Source organism: Pongo pygmaeus, chromosome 13 (assembly GCF_028885625.2).
Source record: "Pongo pygmaeus isolate AG05252 chromosome 13, NHGRI_mPonPyg2-v2.0_pri, whole genome shotgun sequence".
Classification (NCBI taxonomy): domain Eukaryota; kingdom Metazoa; phylum Chordata; class Mammalia; order Primates; family Hominidae; genus Pongo; species Pongo pygmaeus.
The window spans coordinates 127,485,994-127,505,821 of NC_072386.2; the positions used below are offsets into that span (position 1 = coordinate 127,485,994).

The 19,828-nt window shown below is 57.0% G+C and overlaps 1 protein-coding gene, 1 long non-coding RNA gene and 2 other non-coding genes across 4 annotated transcripts; all 4 read right to left on the reverse strand.

Moving 5' to 3' along the window:
• Nucleotides 1–414: 414 nt before the first annotated feature.
• LOC129044117 (uncharacterized) lies at nt 415–6,678 on the reverse strand. The gene is made up of 4 exons (XR_008504608.2): nt 3,749–6,678; nt 2,904–2,944; nt 2,172–2,256; nt 415–952 (listed from the first exon to the last, which is right to left on the reverse strand). It is a non-coding gene; the product is annotated as an uncharacterized LOC129044117 (long non-coding RNA).
• Nucleotides 1,956–2,091, reverse strand: LOC129044798 (small nucleolar RNA SNORA43). The gene has a single exon (XR_008504789.1). It is a non-coding gene; the product is annotated as a small nucleolar RNA SNORA43 (small nucleolar RNA).
• Nucleotides 2,604–2,735, reverse strand: LOC129044799 (small nucleolar RNA SNORA17). Its single transcript, XR_008504790.1, has one exon. It is a non-coding gene; the product is annotated as a small nucleolar RNA SNORA17 (small nucleolar RNA).
• Nucleotides 6,679–16,130: 9,452 nt separating the features above from the next.
• On the reverse strand, nt 16,131–19,500 carry LCN10 (lipocalin 10). The gene is made up of 6 exons (XM_054500204.1): nt 19,353–19,500; nt 18,445–18,584; nt 17,865–17,974; nt 17,449–17,556; nt 16,556–16,654; nt 16,131–16,159 (listed from the first exon to the last, which is right to left on the reverse strand). Exons 1-6 carry the CDS (start codon nt 19,461–19,463, stop codon nt 16,131–16,133), a joined length of 597 nt encoding a protein of 198 aa, XP_054356179.1. The 5' UTR covers nt 19,464–19,500.
• Nucleotides 19,501–19,828: the final 328 nt, after the last annotated feature.

Consider the following 19,828-nt stretch of genomic DNA (forward strand, 5'->3'; position numbering starts at 1 on the left):
TGAGGTCTATTCCAGAGCCCCTGCCTGCCCTTCAACCCACACACACCTCTGAAGCCACCAGGGCAGTTCCCCCAACACAGCAGCTTCTGAAACGGTCAATGACCAGTACCTCCCCAAACCTGGGCTGTGGCACAACAGACCAAGAAAAAGGTGTTCTAGTAAGAAAACAGATATATGCGGTATTTTAAAAACTGATTTTACGAAATCCAGCCGTAAGATGTAGAACTCATTCCCTAGGAAACAGCCCAGGAATGGCCGCCTTCTCCAGCCCCGTACGCTCTCCCCAGTAGCCCAGGGCACCCAGCAACCGTCCCCTAGGAGAACAGGCAAGGACCCTGGTGGGATGATCCCACCACAGCAACACCTTTCTTCAGGGCGGGCTCTGCTCCGCAATGTATGAGTCAAGACAATCCATTCCATTCAAGACCAATTTATTCTCAAATTTTGCCAACACAGAAATACTATCCTTAAAGAAATGTGCATTTAAATCTTTTAATTCACTTCATCCTGTATTTTAAAATAAATGTTTTCCATATAGATTTTCCCCCTGCGGGGGGGCGGGGGGGGGGATTCGGGATCTTAGGTTCCAGACAGTTCAAAAACAGCCAAGCGGTTCTTTTTTTTCCACCAGAATACCACAATGGCAGAACTTAAGAATCGGGATATGAAAATGGAGGGGTGGTCCTGGCAGTGGCCCCTGGCCGGCGGAAATACACAGCACTACCCAGGCAGGGGCAGCGGGTGTCCCCATGCCAGCCTGCCCATCCCTGTAATGACAGCAGAGCAGGAGCTGCAGCTGTGGCCCTGGGGGCAGGTGGGCTTCTGGAAAGCTGGGCTCAGGCTGCAAACACCCTGAGTGCCAGTGGTCCCAGAGGGGGTGAGGCCTGTATCTGTACCTTTATTCCAGCCAGCCTTCTGGCACAGGGCTGGGCCCACATCTTGGCCTCTGCGTCTGAAAAATAAACAAGGACAGTGATGCAGACCAGGGTTCTTTAACCCAGATCCACCAAATGACCCTCAGGGAACCCAATTTATGAAATCCCGAAACTGTACTTTTTTTTTTTTTTTTTTGAGACAGTCCCACTGTGTTGCCCAGGGTGGAGTGCAGTGGCATGATCTCGGCTCACTGCAACCTCTGCCTCCCGGGTTTAAGCGATTCTCCTGCCTCAGCCTCCCAAGTAGCTGAGATTACAGGCATGCACCACCATGCCCAGTTAATTTTTGTATTTTTAGTAGAGAGGAGGTTTCACCATGTTGGCCAGGCTGGTCTCGAACTCTTGACCTCAGGTGATACACCTCTGTGCCTCCCTCCCAAAGTGCTGGGATTATAGGCATGAGCCACCGCACCCGGCCTCCAGAAACTGTATTTTAAAGTTATCTTTCTTGATACTATCTCTTAGCAGAAGTCTGACACTGGCACTGCTGACATTTAGGGCCACATCACTCTTCACTGTAGGGCGTCCCAGGCACTGCAGGATGTGCAGCTGTGTCTTTGGCCTCTGTACCCTCATTCCTACCCATTCTGGGGAAAGGATTCCTGTTTCCAAAGTGACCCAGACACGTCTCTGGGCAAGGCAGCTCCTGACCCCTACCCAGGGCCCTGCCTTTGTGCACAGGAATTGCACCCTGCCACGCCCGCCCCCGCCCCCGCCCAACTGGGATTAATAATGCTGGACAAGGAATAGCCTGTTTGTCCCAGCTCAACTGTTCTTAGTCAAACTTGCCCAAGGCCTCCCAGACAGACCTACAGAATCATTTCCTGAACAAGGCCTGGGAGTGAGACGCACAGTCCTGGTAACCCAAGTGCCCGGAGCTTCAGATACACACACAGCTCATTTATACATATCTACACCTCAGGGTTCCCAGCAATGTTGCTGCCCCTCCCTCATGGGGCAAACCAGGTTAGGTGGTTTCCAGAAGCGAAAACCCAAACGCTGCCTGGCTTTGGTTTCAAGTAATGTCAGGCCATAAACCATTCTCAATGCCCACTGGTTCCCGAGCACTGAGTGTAGAAATCGCCACTTTCTCTTTGCCCCGAGGCCACAGGCACAGCAGAGCAACTGTCTGTGGTGCCGACAGGTCCAGGACAGCATCTGCAGGGCAGCCGCTCACACCTACCTGGCAGCCAGAGCAGGCAGGGAGGGAGGGCAAGCCTCTGCCTCACCTCTTACCTGGATCAGGGCTGGTGCTGGTCGGCCTGGTCACTCTGGCCAGTGCTCACACTGGAAGTCCATCACAGGCGAAGTCACCTCCTTCCTGTGTTAAATAACAAGAATGCTTGGCAAAGAATCAAGAACACAAGTGGCTGCCGTTACTGCTATTAACTGAGACACCAGCAAACCCTTACCCAGTCCTGTCCTGCGTGATCCTGACACGGTGTACGGCATGACCCAGCGCACACCAGACCTGACCGATCCTCACAGGTTCTTAAAACTCACTCATGAAGGCTGCTCCTGATGAAGGCACCCTCTACCTTCCCACTGTCCCTTCAGACCCCTAGAGGCCAGCCTAGCCCAGCGCGAGGGTTAGAAAGCCCACTCACAAGGCCCGCCCTCTCTCCCAGATACCAGCGAAGGAAAACAGATGCCTGTCCAAAAAACAGGAGTGTCAGACTATCAAACATTCAAACGTTCACAGGGCAGAACGCTGAGCGTAGACATAGCCTCTCTAATCTCTGCCACCTAATGACACAGATGTGACACGGCAGCCACAGCTGCAACGCCTCTAGGGGCAGTGTCCTGTTGAAGATGAAACAATCCGTTTTTATTCCCCTGGAGAGAGAGCTTCTAGCCACAATATGAACACAAGACCCACTGGTCCCTCCAGTCACTTAAGATGTTGCACAGCAGGGCTTAGTTACACTGGAGGATTGACCCTGTTCCAGCTCCAATGCACCAACTTACCCAACACCCCACGCACGTGTCGTTTCCAGTGAGCAGACGTCCTAGAGAAAAAAGAAACCCCAATTTTGTGTAAATCTTGCAAACACCACAGAGGAGCATCACATAAACACTGCATTTTTTGGGAGACCGAGGTGGGCGGATCACCTGAAGTCAGGAGTTCAAAACCAGCCTGGCCAACATGGTGAAACCCGTCTCTCTAAAAAAAAAAAAAAAGTTAGCTGGCCTAGTGGCGGCGCCTGTAATCCCAGCTACTCGGGAGGCTGAAGCAGGAAAATCGCTTGAACCCAGGAGGCAAAGGTGGTAGTGAGCTGAGATCGCGCCATTGCACTCCAGCCTGGGCGACTGAGTGAGACTCTGTCTCGATAAAAAAAAAAAAAAAAAAAAAAGACCGCGTTTTGCTGCATCTGGTCTCCAGGAAGGCGGACCAAAGAAGGTCCCTACCACCAAAAAGCTGTCACAAGGACCATTCTAGAAAAATCCGACCCATGTTACTCTCTCCCCTTACTCTATGATTAATTTGCGGGAGGGGAAGTTGGAGTTACAACACAGTGGCCACGGAACGCGGGCTGCTGATCCCCTGCAGGTATCAAGGGACCAGGACCACGAGGCGGAATGCCCACCAGACAACCGAGCAGTCCTCCTCCCGCCAGAACAGCCTCCCGCTGAGCAGCGACAGTGGCAAGGAAACCACCTGACGCGTGGACACAGCGTTAAGAAATCAATTTTTCAAAGATGCCGACAAACATCTTCCCACAGCCTCAGCGACTCAGGGATGCAGCAGCAGGAACGGAAGGGTCGTGGGTGAACGGGGTGCTTTTCTCTAAGATCCGAATTCGCGCACTCACCTCTCACCAGGCTTCCCGAAGCTTCCTGGCTGGAAACCGCGCAGGGCCGGCAGCGCCCTCTCCACCAAGGAACACAACAGCGGCGCCTCCTCCGGGGCCCGGGCCCCCATCCCGCGGCTCACGCGGCCAGGACGCCCCAGGTCAGAGCCTGCCCCCACCCCGCACCCGGAGGCCAGCAGCCCAGTCCCCTAGGCCGCGCAGCGCCAGGGAGACCGAGGCTGCAGGGCGGGGCCCGGGGAGGCGCTCGAGAACTGGCCGAGAAGAGAATGGCAGCTGCCCACCCGCCACGGCAGCCGCCGGCGCGCGCAGAGAACGAGAGGGGACGCGCCGCGCCTTTTATAGCGCGTACGGCGGCCCGCAAGAGTCAATCCGCCTCGCCCGAGCAGCGCCCCCCAGCGGTCGCCGGCCGTGCCGCTCCCCGCGCCCGCACGTGGGCGCTGCTCAGTGGCTGGCGGGCGGGCGCGTGGGTTCGCCACGCAGAGCAGCGGCAGCGCTGTGACCCGTGTCCTTCACCGCGACCGCCCCACGGGGCCAGCAGCTGGGGCCGCGCCGTCTCCGACCCGCCGGGTGCCGGGCACGCCACGGTCACGCGCGGCTCCCCGTTTTCGCGGAGGATTCCCAGGCCGGCTCAGGAGGACGCTCCACGAGTCCGTGGGTCCCGGTGGTCCCAGCCATTGGGGCGGCTCCCGTGACTGTCGAGCAGCGCCGCCCGGGGCAGCATGGGGCTCCCGCCACGCGCCCTGTCCCTTCCCCACCAGGGGCTCTGCCGGTGTCGGCCATGGGCGCGGGTACACACCAGGCGCCTAATGAGTGCTGAAGCGGGCGAGGGTCCCGGCAGGCGGGGTGACCCCGGCCAGGCCTGACTAGCGCCCTGTCTGCGCTGTGTCCTGGGACCTCGGTCACCGCGCAGGGCGGGACACCCAGGCCTCGCGGCCAAGCGACTCGCCGCGGTCGCCGGGTGCGAACGGTGGGTGGAGCCGGGACTCGGACCAGGACGCGAGCTCCAGAGCAGGGGATGACAGGCCTGAGCCGCAGGGGCCGGGAGGAAGGCCGCGCTGCTGTCCTGGGGCTGGGCAGCCTCCGCATTGCACAGCGCAGACCGCTCTAGCCTTAAGCCTGGAGGGGACACCAGGAGATGAGGCTGCTCGCTCAGCCTGCTCTCTGCAGCCACAGGCAAAGGCCAGGAAGGCCGGGGTGCGGGAGCTGGCTCCAGCTCAGGTGCTCGCTTAGAGGGGGCAGGAGCTGGTGATAAATTCAACTCAAATTTTCATTGCCTTTGCAAAGCCAGAAAACACCCCAGGGCTCCTAAGAAAAGCCCCAGCCCAGGACCCCAGGACACCTTGCAACTGGGCTGCAACTGCGTGGTCTGAGGCTCCTCCCTGTGTGGTCCCACCAGCAGGCTGGGTTGTAGCTCTGGTGTTGGGGCTGCAGCTGGCACCAGAGCAGGCTCCACCTCCAGAGATGGTGCAGGCTCTGTCCTAGCACAGACATGGTTGTTGGAGACAAGCTGGCTCTGCCCCAGGGACTGATGTTCTGGAGCTGCCTCTAGCTGTGTTGCTGTTGCTAGTCTTTGCCCTGGGAAAAGTGTCAAAGCTGGTCCTAGCTCTGGATATGGTGCTAGAGCTGGTTCTTGATTGGATTTCGCTCTAGAGCTGGCAGGAACTCTGGCTCTCATTCTGAAGCTGGTGCAGGAGCTGGTGCAGGTCTGAGATGGCTGTAGCTCTGGAGCTGCCTCTAATTCTGGTTCTGGTTGTGGAATCAGCCATCGCTTTATATCTGGTGCCAGCTCTGGCTCTGGAGGTGATGCTGCAGCTGACCCTTCCTCTGAACCTGGCACTGGCTTGAGGTCTACACCTGGAACTGGCTTAAACTCTGGAACTGGTTTTGGAGCCGGTGCCCGAGCAGTCACCGGAGGTGGCACCAGATTTGGTGATAGAGCTGCCTCTGTTTCTGGAGTAGGTTGTAGAGCTGGTGCGGCAGCTGGAGTGAGATCTGGAGTTGTGCTGGCTGTGGTCATAGTTCTTGAGCTGGTACAGGAACCCACACTGGTGTGAGCCGCGGTGCTGAAGCTGGTCCTGTAGATGATGCTGGCCCTGGCTCTTTTTCTGAACCTGATGCTGATATTTGGCCCTAACTATGCAAATGGTTTTGGAGCTGGTCCTGGCTAGAGGGCGGATGCTGGAGCTACACTGGAGTCGGCACGGAAGTGGCCAGAGCTGCCCCTATCTCTGGGTGTGCTGCTGGAGCTGTTGCTGGAGCTGGCTCTGATCCTGGAACTAGCACCCGAGTTGTAGGCCGGGGCTGGCTCTACCTTCTGAGCTGGTGCAGGAGTTGGCTGTAGCTCTGTAGCTAGTGAAAGCTCTAGCTGTGGAGAGAGGGCAAGAGACATCTCCTCCTTCAGAGATACTGAGTCCACTGCACCCCGACCCAGCACTTGCTCCATGCTGGGGGGCAGATCTACCAAGCACTTACTGAAACCAGTATGCATAGCCCCGGAGCAGACCATGACCTGCTGAGACCCAGGAGAGGACCTGTGCCCCAGCACCTGAGAGAGGAGCTGCCTCATGACAGTGGGGTACTTAGAAGGTGGAGATGTCACATCCCCTGCTGCGGGTCACATGACAGAGGTCAGAGGATAGGTAGATGGCACTTCTGTGCAGAAGGTCAGCCCAGGCTGGGTGCGGTAGCTCACGCCTGTAAGGCCAACACTTTGGGAGGCCGAGGTGGGTGGATCACCTGAGGTCAGGAGTTCATGACCATCCTGGCCAACATGGTGAAACCCCGTCTCTACTAAAAATACAAAAATTAGCCGGGCATAGTGGCGCACGCTTGTAATCCCAGCTACTTGGGAGGCTGAGGTGGGAGAATGGCGTGAACCCAGGAGGCGGAGTTTGCAGTGAGCCGAGATCAGGCCTCTGCACTCCAGCCTGGGTCTCAAAAAAAAAAAAAAATCTGGAGAAGATGATGGTGGTGATGGTCGCACAACAATGTGAATGTACTTAATGCCACTGGAGTGTGCACTTAAAAATGGTTAGGGCAGGCCAGGTGCAGTGGCTCATGTCTGTAATCCCAGCACTTTGGGAGGCTGAAGTGGGCGGATCACCTGAGGTCGGGAGTTTGAGACCATCCTGACCAACATGGAGAAACGCCATCTCTACTAAAAATACAAAATTAGCCGAGCGTGGTGGTGCATGCCTATAATCCCAACTACTCGGGAGCTGAGGCAAGAGAATCGCTTGAACCCGGGAGGCAGAGGTTGTGGTGAGCCGAGATCTAGCCATTGCACTCCAGCCTGGGGAACAGAGCGAGACTCTGTCTCAAAAAAAAAAAAGGTTAGGGCCAGGCCGGGTGTGGTGGTTCATGCCTGTAATCCCAGTCCTTTGAGAGGTCAAGGTGGGCAGATTGCTTGAGGCCAGGAGTTCCAGACCAGCCTGGGCAACATGGTGAAAATTAGCTGGACAAAATTAGCCAGGCATAGTCTGTAATCCTAGATGCTCAGGTGGCTGAGGTGGGAGGATCTCTTGAGCCCAGGAGTTTGAGGCTGCATTGACCTGTGATTGTGCCACTGCACTCCAGCCTGGATAACAGAGAGAGAACCTGTCTTTAAAAAAAAGGTTAAAATGGTGAATTTTATGTTCCGTATATTTTACTGCAATAAAAAAATTAAGAAAATTATTTACTGCCTTAGTTTATTTGTGCTGCTATAACAAAATACCTGAGACTGGGTAAATTATAAAGAACAGAACAGTTCTGGAGGCTGGGAGGTCTGGGAACAAGGGGAGTATCTGGCGTCTGGTAAGGGCCTTCTTGCTGTGTCCTGTAGCAGCAGCACAGCAGTCTAGCAGGATGCTGCTTCAGAAGGGTCTTCATCCCATTCATGCAGGGGGAACCCTCAACAACGCGAGTGTCTGGCGTCTGGTAAGGGCCTTCTTGCTCTGTCCCGTAGCAGCAGAGCAGCCTAGCAGGAGGCTGGATGCTGCTTCAAAAGGGCCTTCATCCCTTTCACATGGGAGGAGACCTCATGGCCTAATCGCCTCTTCAAAGGCCCCACCTCTTGATACGTTCACACTGGCAACATCTGAATTTTGGAGAGGACACATTCAAACCACAGCACTTACCATTCGAAACAAAATAGAAGCTCATCAGGCGCGGTGGCTCACACCTGTAACCCCAGAACTTTGGGAGGCTGAGGTGGGTGGATCACCTGAGGTCAGGAGTTCAAGACCAGACTGGTCAATATAGTGAAACCCAATCTTTACAAAAATACAAAAATTAGCCAGTGATGATAGTGGGTGCCTATAATCCCAGCTACTCAGGAGGCTGAGGTGGGAGAATCGCTTGAACCCGGGAGGCGGAGTTTGCAGTGAGCTGAGATTGTGCCACTGCACTCCGGCCTGGGCAACAGAGTGAGACACCGTCTCAAAAAAATAAAAAAAAAATTTAAAAACCCAACCAAACAGGCCTGGCGCAGTGGCTCACGCCTGTAATCCCAGCACTTTGGGAGGCCAAGGCAGGTGGATCACCTGAGGTCAGGAGTTCGAGACCAGCCTGGCCAACATGGGGAAACCCCATCTCTACTAAAAATGCAAAAATCAGCTGGGCATGATGGTGTGCGCCTATAATCCCAGCTACTCGGGAGGCTGAGGCAGGAGAATCACTTGAACCTGGGAGGCAGAGGTTGCAGTGAGCAGAGATTGTGCCACTGCATTCCAGCCTGGGTGACAGACTGAGACTCCCTCTCAAAAAAAAACAAGCAAAACAAGAGCGACAGCAACAGACAGCCCGCAGTCCCAGAACACCCACACTCTCTGTGACGACTCAGAATTTCTTCCAGACTTCACAGATCACCATTCTGGATAAAACAACAAATCAACTAAACGTGGATGCCTTCCCCTCCCTGCTTTGGCTGCCTTGTGGACACAGGTTCACACCAAGGTCATTACCAAGGGTTTGCATCGCCCCAAAGCTCTCTCCACCATCACACCCCTGAGGGTTGGGACATTCTGGAATTGCTTTGTGGATTGGCACTGATGGGGAGGGCTTTGAAGGAGCCGTGTGAACATCTTTCAGGTCGAGGCCTGGGCGAAGCTGGCCCTGAGGCTGGAACACATTCCTGGAGAAAATGCAGGGGCTCCTGGCCTCTACACGAAGTCCAAATGCAGAGGGCCATGACGTGGGTGGTGAGTGTGGAAGTGGGAAGGTGGAGGCGTCACGCCCCTGCCCCAGGTCACGTGACAGGTGGAAGGGTGAGTACAAGTCAGAGTACCCCGTGGAGCCCTGCAGGGCTGCTGGCGAGTGCTGCTGGGGCTGCAGAGTGTGTAAAGCCAGGCACCCCAGGACGTTTTGGCCATGAGCAGGGATCAGGCCTCCATGGGGAAGGGAAGAGTGCTGGGGAAGTCTGACCCTGGTTGGGGAAGATCGGGGGGGAAGGTGACTGTGCAGGGCTGAACACTGTCTGCAAAATGTCATTCCACCTGAACCTGTGAGCATGACCATGTGTGGAATAGTGTGTCTGGGTGCAGCTGCTCACACCTGTAACCCCAGCACTTTGGAAAATCAAGCTGGGAGGATAGCTTGAGCCCAGGAGTTCGAGACCAGCCCAGGCAACATAGAAAGACTCTGGCTCTACAAAAAATAAAAACAAATTCGCTGGGTGTCGTGCTGCACACTCATCCCAGCTACTCGGGAGGCAGCGGTAGGAGGATCGCTTGAGCCCAGGAGGTCGAGGCTGGAGTGAGCCATGATTGTGCCACGGCCCTCCAGCCTGAGCGACAGAGTGAGACCCTGTCTCAAAAAAACAAATCGAAAGACAAAATAAGGTCCTAGATCCAATGACTGCGGAGAAGAGCGGGGCTGGCCACAGGAGACAAGGCCTCGGGAGGGCGGGGGCAGTGATGGGAGAGGTGCAGCCCCAGCCCCAGAACACCCAGACCTACCAGCACCGCCCGCGGCTGGAAGAGACAGGAAAGAGCCTCCTTCAGTGCCTTCGGAGGAGCGTGACCCTGCAACACCTGGGTCTGGACTTGGAGCCTCTAGAACTGAGAATGAGCTTCTGATATCCCCAGTCTGCAGTACTGGGGCATGCCAGGACCCCCCACAGCCGGTGGCCATTCACAGTGCAGGCCTGATATGGGGCTGCAGAAACTCAGCCTGACCCCACGGTCCACCTGGTTTTCATCACCTGGAGGTCAGCCCTTCCTATCTGTAGGGACCAGCCCCACAGGGTCGGTGGGTTTTTCTCCTCATGTGCGGAGACGAGAAATTGTAGAAATAAAGAAATAAAGACAAAGAGATAAAAGAAAAGACAGCTGGGCCTGGGGGACCACTACCACAAAGACGCGGAGACCGGTAGTGGCCCCGGATGCCAGGCTGTGCTGGTATTTATTGGGTACAAGACAAGGGGGCAGGGTAAAGAGTGTGAGTCATCTCCAATGATAGGTGAGGTCACGTGGGTCACGTGTCCACTCGACAGGGGGCCCTTCCCTGCCTGGCAGCCGAGGCAGAGAGAGAGAGGAGACAGAGAGAAAGACAGCTTATGCCATTATTTCTGCATATCAGAGACTTTTAGTACTTTCACTGATTTACTACTGCTATCTAGAAGGCAGAGTCAGGTGTACAGGATGGAACACGAAGGCGGACTAGGAGCGTGACCACTGAAGCACAGCATCACGGGGAGACAGTTAGGCCTCCGGATAACTGCGGGCGGGTCTGACTAATGTCAGGCCCTCCACAAGAGGTGGAGGAGCAGAGTCTTCTCTAAACTCCCCCAGGGAAAGGGAGACTCCGTTTCCCGGTCTGCTAAGTAGCAGGTGTTTTTCCTTGGCACTGACGCTACCACTAGATCACGGTCCGCTTGGCAACGGGCGTCTTCCCAGATGCTGGCGTCACCGCTAGACCAAGGAGCCCTCTGGTGGCCCTGTCTGGGCTAACAGGAGGCTCGCACTCATCTTCTGGTCACTTCTCACCATGTCCCCTCAGCTCCTATCTCTGTAGGCCTGGTTTTTCCTAGGTTATGATTATAGAGTGAGGATTAGTATAATATTGGAATAAAGAGTAATTGCTATAAACTAATGATTAATGATATTCATATATAATATGTCTATGATCTAGATCTAGTATAACTCTTGTTGTTTGATATATTTTATTAAACTGGAACAGCTCATGCCCTCGGTCTCTTGCCTCGGCACTCGGACGGCTTGCCGCCCACACTTATCCAGTTCTTTGAAACTGTTAGGGCTTTTGCTTAACAGAAAGGAGAAAGATGACTCAGCCACGTGCAGTGAAAGAGCCATCAGCCCCAACTGGTGACTCTGGGTCTTTAAACACCTTCCATGGGGCCACACAGGTGCCCAGCCCCATGCTGGAACCTTTGGGAATTGCAGACTCTGACCAAAACTGTGGGGCTCTCGCAAGAGCCTCAGGCCACTCCCTGCCACCTTTCGTCCCCAACCTGGACCTCAGAGGCTCAGAGGCCCAGTGGAGTGACCATTGTCACTCCAGGACAGAACTGCACAGGGCCCTTGGGAGGTGGGGGGTGTCCAGGAGCACTGGCCGGCCCCATCGGCCCGGCCGCAGCTGTCTCTGCTGCCAGCCAGCAGGGATGTCCACAGGCTGTGGGCTCACCTGGGGGCTCATCTGTAGCAGACACGCCTATGGGCTCCCCCGGATTTTTTTTTTTTTTTTGAGGCAGAGTCTCTTGCTGTCACCCAGGCGGGAGTGCAGCGGCACGATCTCTGCTCACTATAGCCTCCACCTCCCGGGTTCAAGCGATTCTCCTGCCTCAGCCTCCCAAGTAGCTGAGATTACAGGCATGCACCACCATGCCTGACTAATTTTTGTATTTTTAGTAGAGAGGAGGTTTCACCATGTTGGCCAGGCTGGTCTCGAACTCTTGACCTCAGGTGATACACCTCTGTGCCTCCCTCCCAAAGTGCTGGGATTACAGGCGTGAGCCACCATGCCCGGCCTCCCCTGGATTCTTGTTCTCATCTTCCTCCAGAGAGAACCCTGGCCGTGCCGCTGCCTCTGAAATGGGGGTCAGGGAAATGGTGTTGTCCGGGAAGCAGCTGAGGCTATGGTGTCTCTGAGGCTCACTCCAGGGCCACGGAGCGGGCCTAACCCACAGGGCTGTGTGTGATGAAAGGGCGTCATAGACCGCACGGGCCCTGCGGAGGGTGGCGGCTGGTACCCACAGAACTGTGAGCAATTCTGACCCACCAGGTGGCACGCTGCAGAGCGAGTTGCACTGGCACGCGTGGCGTGTACGCGTCTAACCTCTCCTGCTGCCCCTCCCTCCCTGCCTGTGGGACCCCAAGTGATCCCCTCTCCCCATTCTCCTGGCTCCTTCCCTTCTTCCTTCTTCTGCCCACTGACAGGATTGAGTTGTGGAGATGACTGCTTCCCTGGGCCCAGGGAAGGGGGGTGCAGAACCTGGGGCCCCCAGGACAGAGCCAGGCCCAGGGAAGGGGGGTGCAGAGTCAGAGCCCCCGGGACAGAGCCATTGCCCTCACCCTGGTGAATGGGCGGTTCAGAGGCCCACACTCAGGGTTCTCAAGGCCGGACAGCAGTTTGGGGCTCCTGCTCAGCTCGTGTCCTGCCTCTGCAGCCAGCCTGCATGAGGGAGCAGGGACATTGAAGGGGGGCCGGGGGGCCTGGGCCCACCTCTCCATGACTGTGCCTTGGCCTGGGATTCTGGAAGAAGTAGCCACGTCTCTGCCGCTCTTTAATGTTTTTTGAGACAGGGTCCGCTCTGTCACCCAGGCTGGAGTGCAGTGGTGCAATCGGCTCACAGCAGCCTTGACCTCCTGGGCTCAAGCCATCCTCCGACCTCAGCCTCCTGAGGAGCAGTCACCATGAGTGCGTGCACCACACCTGCTACATCTAAATCCTGGAGTTAGTTTCTTTCTTTCTTTCTTTCTTTCTTTCTTTCTTTCTTTCCTTCTTTCTTTCTTTCTTCCTTTCTTTTTCTGTCTCTTTCTTTCTCTTTTTTTTTTTGAGATGGAGCCTTGCTCTGTTACCCAGGCTGGAATGCAGTGGCATGATTTCAGCTCACTGCAACCTCGACCTCCCAGGTTCAAGTGATTCTCCTGCCTCAGCCTCCCCAGTAGCTGGGATTACAGGTACCTGCCACCACGCCTGGCTAATTTTTGTATTTTCAGTAGAGACGGGGTTTCACCATGTTGGCCAGGTTGGTCTCGAACTCCTGACCTCAAGTGATCTGCCTGCCTCAGCCTCCCAAAGTACTGGGATGACAGGCCTGAGCCACCGCACGTGGCCACAATCTGAAATTCACCCTGGGACCACCACAACACAGAGCAGCAGCCAACAATGAAAGGGAATGAACGAGTGACCACACAGCGTGGGTGAATCTCACAATAGCTGTTCAGCTCTGGGAATGAAGGAAGCCGGACCCCCGACACAGGGTGCATGCAGAGTGATCTCATTTACAGGAGACTCCAGAAAATGGAAATCGATGTAATAACAGGAAGACAACCAGTGGCTCCTTGGGCTGGGGCTGGGGCGGGAAGACCCAGAGGAGCTTTGCGGAACGTGCTGGGTCGTGGACGTGTTTCTTGAGATGGAGTCTCGCTCTTGTCACCCAGGCTGGAGTGCAGTGGCGTGATCTCGGCTCACTGCAACCTCTGCCTCCCGGGTTCAAGTGATTCTCCTGCCTCAACCTCCTGAGTTGCTGGGACTACAGGCACGCACCACCATGCCCGGCTAATTTTTTTGTATTTTAGTAGAGACAGAGTTTCACCATGTTGGCCAGGCTGGTCTCAAACTCCTGACTTCGTGATCTGCCCGCCTTGGCCTCCCAAAGTGCTGGGATTACAGGCGTGAGCCACTGAACCCAGCCTGTATTATTTTTTTTTATTTTTTTTATTTTTGAGACGGAGTCTTGCTCCGTCGCCCAGTGGAGTGCGGTGGAGCGATCTCGGTTCACTGCAGCCTCTGCTGCCTGGGTTCAAGCGATTCTCCTGCCTTAGCCTCCCAAGTAGCTGGGATTACAGGTGCCCACCACCACACCCGGCTAATTTTTGTATTTTTTTAGTAGAGACAGGGTTTCAGCATCTTGGCCAGACTGATCTTGAAATCCTGACCTTGTGATACACCCATCTCGGCCTCCCAAAGTGCTGGGATTACAGGTGTGAGCCACCATGCCCGGCTGTATTTTTTGTTTTTGTTTTTGAGATGGAATTTATCTCTCATTGCCCAGGCTGGAGTGCAATGGCATGATCTCGGCTCACCGCAACCTCCACCTCCCAGGTTCAAGCTACTCTCCTGCCTCAGCCTCCCGAGTAGCTGGGATTATAGGCATGCGCCACCACTCACGGCTAACTTTGTATTTTTAGTAGAGACAGTTTTTCTCTATGTTGGTCAGGCTGGTCTCGAACCCCTGACCTCAAGTGATTCACCTGGTTCAGCCTCCCAAAGTGTTGGGATTACAGGCGCCCAGCCTTTTATATATATGTTATAACATATACAATATATAAAATATATATATATATATGAAATTTTTTTTGAGATGGAGTCTCACTCTGTCACCAGGCTGGAGTGCAATGGAGCCAAGATCTTGGCTCACTGCAACCTCTGCCTCCTGGGTTCAAGCAATTCTCCTGCCGCAGCCTCCTGAATAGCTGGGATTACAGGCGTGTGCCACCACGTCTGGCTAATTTTTTGTATTTTTAATAGAGACGGGATTTCACCGTGTTGGCCAGGATGGTCTCGATCGCTTGACCTCATGATCTGCCTGCTTCGGCCTCCCAAAGTGCTGGGATTACAGGTGTGAGCCACCATGCCTGGCCTATATATATGTTTTTTGAGACAGAGTCTCACTCTGTTGCCCAGGCTGGAGTGCAGTGGCGCGATCCTGACTCACTCAACCTCCCAGTTTCAAGCAATCCTCCCACCTTAGCCTCCTGAGTAGCTAGGACTACAGGCGCCCACCACCGTGCTCAGCTAATTTTGTAATTTTTGTATTTTTTGTAGAGATGAGGTCTCACCATGTTGCCCGGGCTCCAAACTGCTTTTCTGCACACAGGAGAACTTTATTTCTCATAAGAGATTGCAGCCAGCAGGGCAGTCCTTCTGACAGGCTAGGAAGCGTAGCCTCGGGCCAGAAGCCTGGAACAGACACTTGGAGGGAGGGGCAGAGGGAAGAGGAATTTATGCTGAAGGAGATGGCCAAATATAGACGTTCAATAAGCTTCAGGAGGAGTCATGAATATTGATGAAAGGAGAAGCGTGTACACGTGCAGCTGAGCAAATTCTCCACGGACTGCCCAGAACCACTCTCTGATCTCTTCTCGGGCCAGAAGGAGGGGCTGACCCCTTACCCTGTCATGGCTGAGGACTCGGGTTCAGGGTTTCTTTGGGATCCCCTTGGCCAGAAGAGGGTCCATTCATTCAGTTGGGGGGTTCATCTCAGACAACCTCCCGTCATCACCCGTTGAGTGAGACCCAAGCCCTTCACTGTAGCCTTCGAGGTGCCATGGTCTGGTGGGCCCCCTCCCGCTCCTCTGCAGCTCTCCCCAACATCATTCTCATACTGGCATCCCCAATCTCCTTGAGAAGCCATTTTCTCTACTCTGATGTCTTTTCAGAAGTCACGTCCTGTTCTGGGGATGCACCCCTGCTCCTCCAGCCCCATCCGTACTGACTTAACACCCACCACACTTCCCAGGTGAGCACAAATGCCACTTCCCCCAGGAAGCTCTCCCTGATGCTGCCCTGGATGGAATGAGTCAGACCTGCTGTTGTTGGGCCCTGGCTGCCCCTAGATACACTTCTAGGGTCTATACTCGAGTTTCCAGGTGATCTAGGGTCTATACTCGAGTATCCAGGTGATCACGCTGCTGAGGTTGGCTTCTTCTGATCAGGCATCAACTCTGGGTCTGCGTTTGCCAATTCTGCTCCCTAACACAGCCGCAGGGGCCAGCATGCTGCCTGGCACATCATGGGGGCTCCTCCATGTTGGGTGAATATGAGAACGGCTTCCTGAGAAAGTGCAGGATGTCAAGGAACGCAGAGGGTGGCGGCGGCCTGGAGGGCAGAGGGAAGGCACACAGCGAGGACTGCGTTGGGCCGGCCTGTGGTCTATTTCACAGCAGACAGGGAACAGCAGCAGCCTGCAGTGTGCTCCAGAGGACACTGGGGAAGGGGCCTGGCTGACATCTCGCCACCCGGTCAGCCTGTATCCTCCTTCCCCCATCTTTCTGTGATCATAAAGGATCCCTTGAGCCACTTGATTTTCACACTGTCAATGACCTAGAGTTACCAAACACCTCTCAACAAGCCGTGGTCTCCACTTGACATCTGGAACAACGCTCCTGGGGTCTGGGAGGACCACATGTCGAAAGGAAAGAGCAGAGGACGCTGGCTCTCATGGCAGGATGGTGTGTGCACAGGACGCTGTGGGAGAGGAAAACAGCCACGCGTGGGCTGACTGCTCGGAGGAGACACAGGAGCCGTGAACACGTCTGCCCCGGCTGCTTGCTGGTTCCATGCATGCTCATCTTGGGCACCACGAGAACACAGACATGCAGCCCCCGATCGTGCAGCCACAGCCGCGGCACCGCCTGGTCAGATGCAGCATCTGCTCCGGATGCCTCTCGCTGTCGGTGCCAGGCCTGCTAGGCCAAGCCCCGATTCTCAGGGGCGGCAGGAGGTGGGAGGCACATTTGGACGGATCTTTAAAATGGCACCTTTCAAATGGGTCCTTTCATCTCTCCTTCCCCCAATGAATCAGCTCCCCAGTGGGACGGGCAGGTAGGGCCAGGAGGGCAAAAGGCTGAAGACACAGCTTACCATCTTTCGGGAGGATGACGGCGGCCTTGGAGAGCCCCAGAATGTCACACGCGTCCATGAATTCCTTCAGACTCTGGAAGCTCGAAACATTCTCTCTATCTGAGGTTGAGATCAGGATCACATCAGAGACTCCAGCTCTGGCCATTTTAGGGTCTGCACCCTGACCCCCATGCCTACCCCGGGAGCTGCTGAAATGTCCTCAGAGCTTAGGCATGAAGCAGGGGTCAGCCAGCGGAGGACAGCGGCCGCTGGGCCCCTCCCCACTTATGAGGCGGCCAGGCTCGGGAAGCCGGGGTCACCACGCTGTCGCCTGGGGAGCCCTCTCTGCCTGCAGAATACCCTCCAGCCAGCCCCTCAGCTGTGCCCCGGCTTGCTGCACCCTGAGCGTGCCCCACCTCGACTGAGACCCCAGGACCCCACCTCCCCTCTACCCGTTCCAACCGGGAGGGCCACTCCTTTCTCTGTACCCCAAGTGGTTGGTGCCTAGAATTGGGTTTGTGGCCCTTAACCCACACTGGGTCACTTCCACACCCCTCCATCCCGGGCAGACCCTTACCTGGGACCCCTCCCACGCCTCCTCATCCCCATTGTGTCTCTCACCCAGAACGTTGCACCTGCACCCGCCACCATCCTGGTGGCCTCCACATCCCCTGGATGGCCCGCCCTGCTCTGCAACCTCTTCCTGACGTCCCCCATCCTTGCTTCAGCGAACTCCAGGACCTGACTGCTGTGGTCTCGGCTTCCACTGCCCCTGCCCCGACCACCTCCCCAACCCCCACTCTCCCTGCCTGCCTCACCCCCTGGGTCCTGCCCGGTGCCGTGTGCCCAGAGCCCCTCTATGCCTCCCTCTGCACCCCCTCCACCATCCTCCGCCATCCGCTGTGCCCGCTCACGGAAGAGCAGCAGGTTCTTGTAGTTTTGGGCCGCACGCCCCAGGCGGAGGTAGACCAGGCCGTAGCTGTAGTCAGTGGACAGCACGTGGAAGGCCTTCACCCCTTTCACTGAAAGAGACGCCCAGAGACGCCCGCTGGTTCCCGAATGGCGTGGCTGTGCCAGCCCGCAGCCCTGACCCCTGGTGTCTGAGGCCTTGGAGCCCCCACCCAGGTGCAGGTGTCCAGAGGGACTGAGTGCCGTCCCGGGGCCTCTCCTCCCGGGCCAGGCCGCCCAGCACATGACCTGTGGGCTCTGGGAACACAGCCAGCCTGATGCCCGCCTGCCATGTGCTTTTGGGGACAAGGGGCCTGCTCAAGGCACAGGGGGGACAGAGGCATATCACGCAGCTCCTCCGGGGCCCAGAGCCCGAGCATACCTCCCTCCCGTCCTTCCCTTGGGCCCGCCGTGTACGCACAGGTGTTCCTGAACACCGGCTTCTTCCCGTCTTTCCTCAAGATCACCTCCTGGGACTGGCACCCCTTCAACCTGGGGCCAAGGCGGGGGCTCAGGCTACAGACCAGGGAACCCCTCCTCCTGCCCGCCGACCGCCGAGCCCCACCCACACGTCTCGGTCTCGCCCCTGCTCCCATGGGACCTGGGAAGGTTGGGGCCCCAGGTCCCCACTTTTTTGCTGCACTATCCAACTCGTGTCAATTTGAGGCTCTGTGGTTTGAGGATTTTCCAATTCGGACTGGGGCCTGTCCCATGGCAAGGGAGAAACTCCCAACACCCACCCGTGTGGGGCCCAGGGGCTGCAGGCGACTTCCTCCCAACACCCGCCCGTGTGGGGCCCAGGGGCTGCAAGCGGCTTCCTCTGATTTTAGGGGGAGAAAGTGGGGGGACGGTCCTTGTGGAACTTCCAGACAGACAGCCTCCTCCCGGACTCCTTTCCAGCCCCCAGGCAGCTCCCTCCTCCTGGAAGGGGAGAACCTTGCCGGGGGATGCTGCCCACTCACCGGCTGAAGGCGAGGAGCACGCGGAGCTGGCCCACTTTGTTCACCTTTACCACGGACGCCCCCAGCTTCCTCTTGTCCCTGGCTGGCAAGAATCCCTGGGCGTCAGTGGCCGTGGCCAGAATGTACCAGAACCCTGAAAACTGCGCAGCAGGTGTGTGGGTGGGGACAGGAGCTGCCACCGGGGGCTGTCCCCACCCCCGAGGTTCCCAGCTAGAGAACCCAGGAGACAAGTGACCCTTCTGTGAGCCGGAGCCCCAGCCTCGCCCAGGTGCCGCCTCGGTCCCGGCCACTCAAGCCCTGGCCACTGGAGCAGGGCCGCAGAGAAGCAGGTGCCCGGCTGGTCAGGGACCCCAGGCAGCACAGGGCTGGGCCGTGGGTGCCAGCAAGTGGGAGGCCCTCCTACCTCAGAGGCCCCGGCTCCTTTCCATGTGGCCTCCTGGGGGCCGGGTACTGCTCGGCTACTTCCCTTCCCGCCGGCCCCTGGCCCCCAACTCTGCCTGCTGCCAACCCCAGCGCCCTGAGCACCGCCCTGCCAATGAGTGCTGCTCCCATGGCTTACTCAGCAGGTGCCCGGGCCCTCCCGCTACAGAATATGCCCAGCTTGCTCCACACCCACTCTGTACTCTGGGCGTCTCCCGACCTCCTCGGCCACAGCGCTCTGGGCCCCTCCACCCTGACCCTCCCTGACCCCCCCGACCCCCCTGAACCCCCTCGAGGCTCCCTGCCTTTGCCCTGCAACTTGCAGGGCCCCTGTGCCAGAGGCTGCAGTGGGAGAGGCCAGGTGCGCAGCGCCCGTGCCTGGAACTCCTGGTAGCCCTGCTCCTGGGCGGCTGCCGGGAGACTGTGCAGGAGCCTGCTCCAGCTCCAGGGCCGGCGCCCGGCTCAGGGACCAGCGGCGCATGGCTCACCTTGTTCCAGTTGAGGGCGTGGGACTCCCTGGGGTACCACTTCTGCACCTGGGACCCTGCAGCCAGCACTAGCACCAGCACCAGCAACAGCACCAGCAGCCCCTGCCTCATCTTCACCCTCCTCCCTCAGCCGCCAAGGCCAGTGTTTAAACCTCCCTGGAGCCGACAGCCTGTGTCGGGAGAGGAGGGAGGGGAGGGAGGTGAGGGAGGCAGCAGGTGTGGCTTTGGGCTCTGCTACCTTCTCCCTGCCCAGGGACCACCCCCAGGCACTTCGGTGCAGCCGGCACTGCCCCGCTCCGTGGTCACTGCTGGCCTGGGCTGCCCCGGCAGACAGAGGCCCCTCTGAGGCCCCAGGACCCTCCTGCCCTCAGTGCCTGGCCTGGGGTTACTGTGTGTGCCCCTGAGACTCATTAAGCCCTGGCCCTCATCCTAGACCTCCCAGATGACAGGCAAAGGGCTGATTGTGGCCCTTCTGG

Bases quoted from the DNA above. Each gene is read 5' to 3' on its own strand.
- LCN10 (XM_054500204.1), bottom strand. From the start codon at position 19,463: ATGAGGCAGGGGCTGCTGGTGCTGTTGCTGGTGCTGGTGCTAGTGCTG. The intron at 18,585-19,352 runs GTGAGCCATGCG...CCTGCTGCGCAG, and splicing joins ACGCCCTCAACTGGAACAAG to TTTTCAGGGTTCTGGTACAT. The intron at 17,975-18,444 runs GTGAGTGGGCAG...CCTTGGCCCCAG, and splicing joins GTGCTCCTCGCCTTCAGCCG to GTTGAAGGGGTGCCAGTCCC.